The sequence below is a fragment of the Sinocyclocheilus anshuiensis genome, unplaced genomic scaffold, assembly GCF_001515605.1.
Source record: "Sinocyclocheilus anshuiensis isolate Anshui unplaced genomic scaffold, SAMN03320099.WGS_v1.1 scaffold150, whole genome shotgun sequence".
NCBI classification, from domain to species: domain Eukaryota; kingdom Metazoa; phylum Chordata; class Actinopteri; order Cypriniformes; family Cyprinidae; genus Sinocyclocheilus; species Sinocyclocheilus anshuiensis.
The window spans coordinates 146565-158771 of NW_015546025.1; the positions used below are offsets into that span (position 1 = coordinate 146565).

General features: G+C 36.9%; 1 protein-coding gene across 5 annotated transcripts in view; it reads right to left on the reverse strand.

Moving 5' to 3' along the window:
* LOC107698647 (septin-7) overlaps positions 1 to 12207 on the reverse strand; it is a 59809-nt gene that overhangs the window by 12102 nt on the left and 35500 nt on the right. For all 5 annotated transcript variants that reach the window (XM_016499715.1, XM_016499713.1, XM_016499714.1 and 2 more), the window contains 2 exons: positions 2583 to 2683; positions 2304 to 2438 (listed from right to left, as the gene is read on the reverse strand). In XM_016499715.1, the coding sequence (XP_016355201.1) occupies positions 2304 to 2438; positions 2583 to 2683 (236 nt within the window). The remainder of the gene's footprint in view (positions 1 to 2303; positions 2439 to 2582; positions 2684 to 12207) is intronic.

The window sequence follows — 12207 nt, forward strand, 5'->3', positions numbered from 1 at the left end:
TATAACTGGCGCTTTCCCAGGCAAAACCTACCGCCAATGTGCTGTGGGTCTCTGAGTGGTTACTAAGACATTGCTATGTGGTTTCTAGAGTGTTCAGTGTGTGCTACAGTGGTTTGTAGCACATTGCTACTGTATGTGATTAAGTAATGGCTCGAGTCAAAGGAGTTCACCTGCAAGTCTCTTTAAAATTCTTGTCTCTAGGTTAGGCCCAAGCCCCTCCTTCAAAACCGAACCAAACCAAACCAAAAAACAAACAAACAAACAAACAAAACAAAACAAAACAAAACAAAACAAAAAACAAAACACAAATCAATACAAAACATAAAACAACTTTTAAAAGCCACCAAACAAAACACCAGACAAACCACCAAACAAATAAACTAAATCAACCAAAACGAATAAAAAAAGCACCAAACAAATCAACCAAACAAAAACAACAAAAACAAACACCAAACCAAACTAAAACAAAACAATTCAAAACATAAAACACTTTCAAAAGCCATCAAACAAATCAACCAACCAAACAAAACAAAAAACACTAAACAAACCACCAGATAAATCAACCCAAACAAACCAAAACAAAATACCAAACCAACCAAACTAAAAGAAACCAAAAACAAAACAACACGCACCTCTCCCAACATGTCTCATTGTTTGAGTCATCAAACAGCATTAGAGGTTTGTTCCTCAAGTGTATGCAACAGTATGGGTAGAAATGCACTGATTGCAATTTTCTCGGCCGATTCCGATTTTTTGTAAGTGTGACCTGCCGATACCGATTTTTGCAGATTCCGATTTTCTTTCTAAGAAAAGTTCTTAAAGTTATATTCTACTTTTATTTCAATACAAAAAATATTACCAAATAAAAAAATTAAACATTACAATTTCCCCCAATCTGGACTAAGTTACAGATGTTCTCTCATTTAAACAACTCTCAGAATAAAGTGCTCTGTGACTGGAAAGAGGTAGAAATAACAATTAACTGAGAGTTGAGTTGCTGTATGTAACAAAACAGATGTCATTTCCCACTGTTTATAAATGGTCATTTTTTCCCCTAACCTTATTAAATGTGTCATCTTTCACATCAAATTCTTAAATTTTTTCAATTAATTAAATTAGAATAATAAGAAACTGTAGAGTTGTTACCATTCAAATGAAATCAGTATCAACAAACTCCATCTTTCCACTGCAGAGGAAACAGAAGCTGCATCTGAAGTGGCATTAGATGAATTTACACAGACAGCTTCTGAGGTGCCATAAATGCATTTGCACGCAACATTTCAAATGCATAAATAATGTGGTTGCAAATGACTGTTTTAATGAGTGAGTGATTTAGTCATTCATTCAACCGATTCGTTCAAATGAATGATTCATTCAAATGAATGATTCATTCAGAAATGAGGCAAAGTGACTATCTTTATGAATGAGCCACTGAATCATCGACTCATTCGATTCGTTCAAAAAAGTGGATTCATTCAGTAACAAAACACTGCTGTGTGTTGCTCGGAGACACAAAACAGTTCTGCTGTGGCTTTGATTGGAACGACCTTTTGTTTGCGAATTTGAACAAAAACAGTCAATATTGTATCTAAAATGTAAGTCACTTAATTTTAACTTCTTGTTTATTGAACTTGTTAATTTATACTACTGTATAAAATCAGTGTCACACTGCAATCGTGTTGATATTCGGGGAAACATCTTGGTCGTGTAATGTTGCTTACCTATATCCCATATTATAAATATCTTTTTTTTCTACCGCAGTATCCATCTATAACTTTCTGTGAGTGCGGTTGCGCTCATTTGTTTTGATTTCTGCACAAGTCTCTCTCTCGCTCTCAGGCTGCGCAAGCCTCATCTGGCACGACATAAATAGGCCTACATTATCAGTCGCCGTTTACACTGAATGCAATAAAATCAGAATCATTCTCGCGTAAAAACTTTTGGTGGCCAAGTTTCAGTGCTTCCCTAGTTATTATTTTTTATTGACATTTTAATCAGGCTTCTTGTCCGGTCAGGCAAGTAAACTTCTCTCTCACTTGCCCCTTTAAAAAGAAAGAGATTCACACACATGACAAAATTAACACACATGGCAGAGAACTTTTAGTTGGATGTGTATGAGATTTAACTTGCAACAATTCAAGTCATCTAACAACAACTTGGACTGGAAATGCTGAAAGTGCAATAAATCCTGATGTACTTGGCATCACTTTAGAGCTCACCTATAAAAGCTCCTCCACAGCAAAAATACAAGCCAAAAATACAGAGGGTTTGAGTACATTTAATGCTTGAAAAAGAGTGCCTACCCATGACCAGAGGGGGCGATGAAGTACAGACAGCAGTGCACTCGGCTGTCAGGCATCAGGCGTCGATTGACACGTGACTCTGCGTTGAGGTAATCCTCAAACTTGCTGTCGATGTGATCGATGACGGTCTGCCAGCTACAGGACACACAACCAACATTTCAGAGTCAACATGCAAATGCAATATAAACAATCAGCCATCCCTCATTTACTAAACACTAATGTGAGGAGACTTCCAGCTGTTTACACGTGACATGCAGAAAATAAAGAAATCACACTTACCAGTTACTGTTATCCACAGCATCTCCGAACCCTGGCGTGTCCACGATGGTGAGCAGCAGCTGAACTCCACCCTCTTTAATCAGCACCTTGGACTGCTCCACCTGAAAAAAAAACATGACCACAAAACAAAATAAATAATTAAATAACTACTAGCCAAACACAGAAACAATCACAAGTGTTGATTTATAAGTTCATTTAGGACTAAAATAAAAAAAACAATAAAAATAATAAACACAATTCCTAAAGGGTCCTCGCAATATTGTTGCTTGACCCTATATTAATAATAATAATAATATAAAAATGCAAAACACAACATAAAATAAAACAAAATAAAATAAAACAAAATAAAATAAAATTCTACAATCAACACTCAGGTTTGGAAAAAAAAGAAGATTAAAGCCTGTTCACACCAAATTCACACCAAATGTGACCAAAACACACTTGAATTCTGATGTAAATTTTCATTATTTTCTGGAAAAAGTTTGCATTCATACACTTGCAAATGCAAACTACATCTCATACTACTGATTTCACTTCCATACTATTTTAAATTAAATATAGTCAGCAATTAATAGTCATCATAGTTAAATCACACAATTTCACTGCAATTGTATGTAGTCTCTATGTACCCAAAAACCAACAATATGTTCAGTTCAACATCTTTCTTGAATGCCCGTTTTAAGCACATGATCTGAAAGCTATCTTATTGGTTGACATGTTTTGTACTAGGTATAAGGTGTTCTTTAAAAATTGACAAAGAAAATTCAGACTAGCCTACAATCATTACGCTAATACAGAAGTCCTAAACTGACACCAGTATCTGACTGAAATACGACACAAAATAAGAAAATGCAGAAAACCCCCATTAGATCTACATGAATGGGCTGTTTTCAGAGAACTGTGGGGCCCTTTTGAAGCAGATATGCAAACAGCATGAGGGCCAACACTCGCAATGAGCACATACGCTCAGGTTTCCATTCAATTAGGAAGTCAATATTAGGGCCTGCAGGGCTCAAAACAACCACTCAGAGGTTTTTCTGTGCACATGTAAGAACAGCACAAAAGGGAAAGCAAAGATTTTCTGCTTCTGATCTGAGCCAGGACCCTCTGAGCACTTTACCTACATTAGTTTGGAACAATTGATTGGTGTTTTAAACCCAATGATTTAACCCAAAAGTATTAAACTTTGGCATGTAACTTGCTCTATGGACATGAATGATCCCTCAAGTCATGTTGTGAAACTCTTCTATCAATACTAGGAGCTTTAAATTGATGGATCACATTTTCGAAGCCTTTAAACATACCGTGAAGCAGTCTGCGCTCAACAGATTCAGCCCACGTGTGCAACCTCAGCTAAAACAAGCTCAAGCCCACACCTTTCCATGTGCAGCATAAAGCAGCTGTGGTCTGAGTCTGTGGCTTCTGGGTTTGGGTTGTGCATTTTATGATTTCCTCCTAAACAACCCTCAGCGTTCCACAGCTCAGACGGACACCACTGAGCCCAGCGCAAGACATTCATTTCATGAAGCACACCCACCAAAAAAGAAAGTTGGCCACCGATGTCTATCAAACAGCTGGGACAGAGGAGCTACACACCCTGAATTGAGGCTGTTTTTAGAGAGCGTGTAAATTCAAACTGATGACTTGTGTCAATTTGTGGGCCATTCATGGTGATTGTTCAGCATGTTGCATGTTAAAGGTAGGGTAGCAATAGCAATAGCAAGCTAGCTTTTAAAGCATAAGATCCCACCCTCTCCACAAATCACTCTCCAAAGCCACGCCCCCTCCAGAACACATGACCACGCACAGGCAGAGCAGAGGCTAACCAGCGACACGATGAGAGACGGCGTTGGTGGAGGATTGAATGCAACGCTGTCAGATTATCTCATGTCTCATTCACCGGTGAGAAAACATTACTGTACAAAGCACATTATATTACAATAATAATGCCTTCCAATCTCGCTTGGTCTGCAATAGCGCAATGGAACGTGATGATGACATATCATGTCTGTGCAAAACATGCGCGGAGGTTTACAAATACATACGTTGACAGGCAGGCAGGACAGATCGTTATCCTCGGACTGAGGGATATGATTAGACGAACATTTTATGGTCCTATGCCTTCCACAGACAATATAAATACATTTAGAGCACTTAACTTAGTGATTGCTATCGGGATGTGAAGAGACTTTCAACCAGCATCACAAAAATGTTTTTGAACCAAATTGCCTATCCTGCCTTTAAGACTGCTTTTCCCAATGAAGAAACCAATGAAAATCTGTCATAATTTATTCTCCTTTTTTGTTGTGCCAAACTCATTATGATTGTCTTTCTTCCACAGAATACTCAATAAGGTATTTTGCAGATCTTTCATACAACAAAATTGCACATCCATTAAAAGTGGCCTAAACTTTAAATTAGTGGTTGACCAATATATTGGCCAATACTTAATTTTTTTTAAAATTATTGGCATATCGGCTGATAAGTATTTTAAGCAGGACTTTTATTTTGACAGCTTATCCACTATGCCATATTAATGGAATACTGCATGTAAAATTTGTGTTGCCTTGTCTTTAGATGAGGATAAATAATTGTGATTTAACAGATCGCAGAGACTGATCACACTGGTTAAGAGTGCTTACTTCTTTTTATTAATGTTTTGACCATTTCTTTGTTTTGCAAATGCCATAATATGATTACAAAATCAAGAACTTGAAATCTGAAGTGTAAATGTTTATTTTAGAATTTTTTTAAAACAAGATTTATCCATTTTTTAAATAAAAAAAGTTCCAATTATTATTATAAAAAAGTAAAAGAAATATAAGTTTAGTTGAAGCAATTGTTATGCTTGTGTTTTTACTATCTTTAAATTAAAGGGGTCATATGATGTTGCTAAAAAGAACATTATTTTGTGCATTTGGTGTAATGAAATGTGTTTATGCGGTTTAAGGTTAAAAAAACACATTATTTTCCACATACTGTACAGTATTGTTTCTTCTCTATGCCCCGCCTTTCTGAAACGCGTAGATTTTTACAAAGCTCATCGGTCTGAAAAGCGAGGTGTGCTCTGACTGGCCAGCTATCCAGTGCGTTGTGATTGGCTGAATACCTCAAGCGTGTGACGGAAATGTTACGCCCCACGAAGCGGATATCGTCCTCTTTTGGAAGGTCAACCAAAGTAGTTTCGCTTTCACAACGAAACACACAGCGCCTTCACGACATGGCTGCAGCGTCAACAATACTACAGCGAGAATAAAAGTTACGCCTTCTTTCTTTGCGTGAACATTTGGGCGGTGTTATGCAAATCTTCCCACACAGTGACGTAGACATGTGGGGGCGTGTTAGAACGAGCCGTTTTAGGTAGGCGTGGCTGACTCTTAACTTTTATAAAGAATATCTCTTTGGATTTGAGACTTTAGTCTTTGCAACTTTACAGATCTTCTTTATGCACCAAGAACTTGTAACACTCCAAAGAGAAAGGAAAAATTTAAATCGCATCATATGACCCCTTTAAAGCAGCACTATGTAACTTTTGGCGCTCTAGCGGTTAAGAAACAGAACTGCATACATCCCGCAGAAGAACATTCCAACCGGAGCTACTTCTCTAAGTTTATGTCTATGGCGATTCACGCAGGTATGTGTTACTCCGCAGCTGTGACGACCCAACCAGGCTACAATAGTCCAAATATAAGTACTTATTATAAGTGTACCGTAGTGATTCGGAATAAGACAAAAACGCGGTTTGGAAGATGAATTCATGATGTACTCGCTCATTATATACATTTTGCAAATTTTAAACACAGAAAAAGTTACATAGTGCTGCTTTAAATGATGTGATATCCTGTATATCAGCTTTATATTGTCATCCTGCTCTCTAAGATATCAGAATTGTTCATTAAAAAAAAAACACTATCAGTCTACCACTATTTCAGGTCATCTGAAATCATAAAGTAAGCTTATGTGAGAAACAAATAAAAAATCAGGTAAAATTGTATTACATATAAACCTCAATTGACTTGCATTATATAAAAAAAAAATTCAAACACAATTTATTAGTATGAAACGTGCTGATCTGATCCTCATAGAATCAAATGTCTTTTTATTTTTTTAATTGAATGGAAAGGGGCGACGTGAACATTCTTCAAAATATCTTATAATAAGGAATAAGGAACTCCAAGGAGGAGTTTGTAACACCATAAAGGCAAGTAAACGATGACAGTTTGATTTTTGGGCAAATATAATATCCTCCTGCTAAACACGCTCTCTCCCCCTCAGGTACAATCAAAGTAGCCTACCAAGAAAAAAACAAGTAACCTGAGAACACATTGGCAAATCCTGCTACATTTCTTTCTTCTCAGTGGAAGTGTTGTTTTCAAAACCATTAGCCCTAGCTGAGAGGCCATGGGCAGGACCGTGCACAGACCTTTTGAGGGGCATGTGCTGAAACTGAAAAAGGGCAAACGCAAAATTATAGTCTCAAAAGCTTTAGATTTATTCACTATTAATAACCATAATAATAATATAGACCAATATCATTGATTTATTGAAGGAAAAAAAACACCATCACCAAAAACGGAGCACTTCGGAGTGTAAGGGCAAAAAGGGCATGTGCTCTGCACAGGCTGAGCCCTACCTGTGCACGTGCCTGGCCATGGGGATATTTTGGAAACATGAGCGAGACGACGTACATGCAGCCACCGCAGGTCTGTCATTCTGTAAATTACCAACTCCACATAAACAGGGAAAGAAAAAAAACAAGCAGAAATGAGGCCAAGAATGCAGGAGAAATGGCTCCATCAGGAGGTGGTTTGCTGTGGAATGCAGGAGAGCGTGACGATGCCTGCTGCCTCACACCTGCTGCGGGCCGTGTGGAGGATTCCTGTGCGCTTTACTGTCTGCGGTGACCAGGTGATCTCAGATTCCACTCATGTCTGACTGTGACCTCCGTGAGCACTCGCCAACATATATCACACTGCTGACCTCTGACCTTCAATGCCGACTGCTGGCAAAAGTCCAGAGACCTGGGGCCGGATTCACCAAACATTCTTAAGCATAAAACACTTCTTAACCGACATTTTCTTCTTATTTTCTAACCTAAGAAAAAACTTAGATATTTTGTACTCCCAAAAATAATTCTTCATCTTCTATGTGCTTAAGAATTGTTTTTCTTAAGATTGATCTTAAGACAAAACTTAAGAAGCATTCTTACTTAAAAATCATCAGCATCAGCATCTTAAAGTTAGGATTAACCTCCAACAAAAGTAAGATGTTTTATGATATTACTGGGTTATTTCAGATTAATTGTTGTAATCAAGCATTAATTAGCTACATATAATACAAATTTAACACATATTAACGATTTTGTGGATGGACCGCAACAAGTCCTTTTGCAATTGTATCCATTAGGCTTGCTGTGATAGTCATGTTGATGGTGTTACCGGTGTTAAGATGCAACATAGTAATAAAAATCATTTAGTTCAGTTAGAGAACAGAAACTACAATTAAAAACTGAATGCGGCTGCTCAATGCAGCATGCCGAATGATAGTCGCAGCACAGATCAGCAGCAGGATTCAGATTTCATTTATCCGAGGTGACTGACAAGAAGAGTGAGGTGAGACAGACCAGACAATAGCAGAAGATTTAGTTTCGAAACGAAATGCAAAAGCGCCTAGCTGTTTGGCAATATTTTGGATTTTGAAAAGCCTGTTGACTTTTGCCGTTTATCTAAGACGATTGTGGAAGGCTTTTTTAATATTTAATATTTATTTGGTTCCACAGTGTTTGCACGATATTATCAGACTGATATTAGAATCGGCCAATAATGGCTTTAAATGTAAATATCGGCATCGGCCTGGTATGAAAAATGATGCCGATATGTCTTGCCGATAAGAGGAATAGGTTAACTCACATGTGCTCAGGGTGTGCTAGTGATTAGATCACGTCAGGGTACAGAATGATCTGTTCGGTGTATGATAGAATAAACAGTAATAGCACGTGCAGTGGCAGCAGCCTCCCCCGGGTCCTAACGCCCATCCGGTAAGGAGTTTTAATCTGTAGGCGGCGCTGTTGGCCTACTTCTAATTAAATTAAAAGTAAAATAGCCTACACAAACAACATTTAGACTGTGTTTCTGATTAAGTGGGATATATCATCTAGCAAGACACCTTGGAATGGACAACAACAAAACAGTACAACGACAAACTCACTTATATTAAACATATAACTTTTGTTAACAAACCGAATAAAAATACACCATGCTATAGGCCTAATATAAAATAACAAATAACTTACACAAAGTTTAAATAATAAAAAAAGACAAAAAAAAAAAATCAGCAAACTAGGGATGCACTATATTGGATTTTGCAGATATCCGATATGCCGATATTTTTCAACTCATTTTGGCTGATACCGATAGTGATATATTTCCTTTTGTTTGGAAACAACACCAAGTCTCTCCTGTACAGACATTATAAGCAAAATATTTTTAATTTTGGTTAGTTTTTAACAAGAACTTATTTGTTAGAATTAAATAAACAATAATGAAGGTTTTTTGACAGTACATTTAAGCTTTGAAAATAACTATAAATAAACTATATTTCAGTCGCTGCATTTTTTCCCAGAAAGATGCAGTGTTAACCCTAACATTTTATTTTAAGATTTAACATTTGTAGATGGTCTAAAGCAAAAAAGTTGTAAAAATTCAGAAAATCTTTTAGAGCTTATGATTTGTTTAAAAAATAAATCATTTTACATACATTACACATTAATGAATAAATCAGTATATATAAAACTATTTAATTTATAAGTGTCATGTTTGTGATTTTTTTTTTCATGTAAGCTATAGCTTCTGACCTTTAAATCAAAACGTACTCATGATTTTATGACATCAGTTACTGCTTTATTTAATCAGAAACACAGTCTAAATATTATTTGTGCATTTTGCTTTCATTTAATTAGAAGTAGGCCAACAGCGCCCCCTACGGAATTAAAACTCCTTACAGAGCTGCACGTGCTGTCAAAACGTACTCATTATTTTATGACATCAATTACTGCTTTATTTAAAGAGCTTTCTGTCTTTGCACTTGCCATTATAAACTCAGTGTATTATTATAAACCCATTATAAACTCCATTATACATCGTCCATCACAACTAACATAGTTATCTGACATATTTATATTAAACTGCACACTTTGTAAATAACATATCTGCACACTAATAACATATCTGTACATTTATCTAAACAATTAAATTTTTTCCTATACTTCTATTTCTGTATATAGTACATTATTTAATGTTTTTTTTTATATTTTGATATTAGTTTTATATTACATCCCTACTGTGTTATTCCTATGTATGGCTGCACTATCATGTATGTCTGCACTATGTTTGTACTTTCTTCTACACTGGAAGCTCCTGTCGTCAAGTCAAATTCCTTGTGTGTGTAAACATACTTGTAACAAAGCTCTTCTGATTCTGATTCCGATTCAAGCAAATAATGCAGAATTGCCACAAATTCGAAAGTGAAAGTAAAATGCATACAGGCATTTAAAAGCGAGGGAAAACAAAGAAGAGAGGGAAAACTCCAACAAACCCAACCCCCAGCGTAGCAACCATCCACAACTACTAAGAATCAAGCTAGAACTTGTACAGGCAATCACCATGCAGTTTTCTCTAGAAAATGTAAAAATTCTAAAAAAGTTCATTTCATTTGAGAAAATATATCAATATCAGATCACTATTACGTATTATATAACAGCATTATTGTATTGTTTGCAACTAGCCTATGTTTTCAAGACAATGCCATCAGTCACTTAAAAGTACACCTTTCAAATACTACCATATCGGTTTAAAAGAATAGATTTATTTGGCCTGACATGAACATTGAAAAGACATAAACTGATTCCATTGTGTTTCAAGGAATAATTTTGTGTGTTATAACGGCACTGTAACAGGCACACACAGAGGTGTACCGCAGCACATTTGGGGTGAAGTTTGGGTTGGCACGTCAAACACTGAGTTTATAATGGCAAGTGCAAAGACAGAAAGCACTTTAAGGGTGCTTTCACACCTGTAGATCGATTGCTTTGTTCTGAAACAGGGATTAAAATGATTACAATGTAGCTTTTTATTCTTGGTGCGGTTCGCTTTCACACGGCAAAGTTTCTAAACGGATCAAATTTGTTAATACAAGTCACGCGCGAGTAAACTGTTCTCTTATTGGTCAACGTTCCACGGTTTATTTTACGGGATTCCACTTAGCGGTCAGGCATGTCATCCGTCAGGATGGAACGATAACAGCTTCGCGGGCTTATTGTATTTTTTTTTGTAGCTGTCATTATAATAATTTATAATTTTGAGCAGGAGTCCAGGATTGATTGGGAAAATATTTTTAAAATGTACCTACTACAAAGAAGAGCAATAAGACGGCATTATAAAATAAAAAAGTGCGCTTTGATATTTGAATGGCAAAACGTGCTCACCCACAGACATTCACAGGTTCATTTTGAAGTATTAGCAAAACAACAAAGCTAATGCTTTTCACGGAACTTACGTAATTACCCATCATAAATTGTGATATAGCCTGGTTCGTTGGTCTGTTGGATCGGATTGCTTTCTACAACCGAACCGTTCCAGAGGTTGTTTTCAATCGAGCCGAGACCACCTCGTTCAGGCGATCTCGGACCGATTGTTTTGGCGCGGATCCGAGTGCGATTGCCGTGTTCACATATGCCCAAACGAACCGAGCTAAGGGGGGAAACGCGCCAGGTTCCGAAACAACAGGCCAGGTGTGAAAGCACCCTAAGTGTGACATATCATTTAGCAAGACACCTTGCTCACCAAACGACACACCTTGCCCCAGTTACAAACCCATAATGTCTTCTCTAACTTCCTCTGTCTGTACAGCAGACCACAGTGGTTTCGATCAGATGCATACTACTCATTTCAACACAACCGTTTGTCCCCAAAATTAGAAAAAAAAGCAACCACAGCGAAGTAGCTAAATGTCTGAGAAATTAGCAAAAAATCTCTACTTTGCACTTGCTCTAAAGAAAATAAATGCAATAGTCTTCATAACAAGGTCTACAACCGATCTCTACCATAATTCTGTTTGTAAAGACTATTTTTTATACTTGCATTTACCAAATGATGCTTAGTGAAAAAAAAGGCAAAAGCTGGTGAAAACTGACTAGTGTACCGATTTCCATCAGTTTAGTGTTTACAGGTTTTCTTAGCAGTTAGCAGGCTGTGAGACAATAACAATAGAGGTAAACACTAGTCACTGAAATTGACAAAGCTTGTGAAGTTCATAACCTTGAATCTCTGAAAGGCATTTAAGAGAAGTGATTGAAGATTGGTGTGAATTTCCCTGGGGCACTGAAGTAAATATCAAAGCAGAAGATGTGGTCCTGAATTTGGTTCAAGCACATCATTTCAAAAAGGGTTCACTTCCCAATGCATGATCTAATTCCTCTCAATAAAGTGTGCCTACAGGTGTTTTGGTTCTCACAATACTGTAAAGGCCCAAGCATACTTGTACGTGTAGCCTTTCAAAGTATAGTCGATTTGAGGTGTATGTGAAATCAGGCAGTCGACAAATGCGCTCTAGAAAACTTCATCTTTGT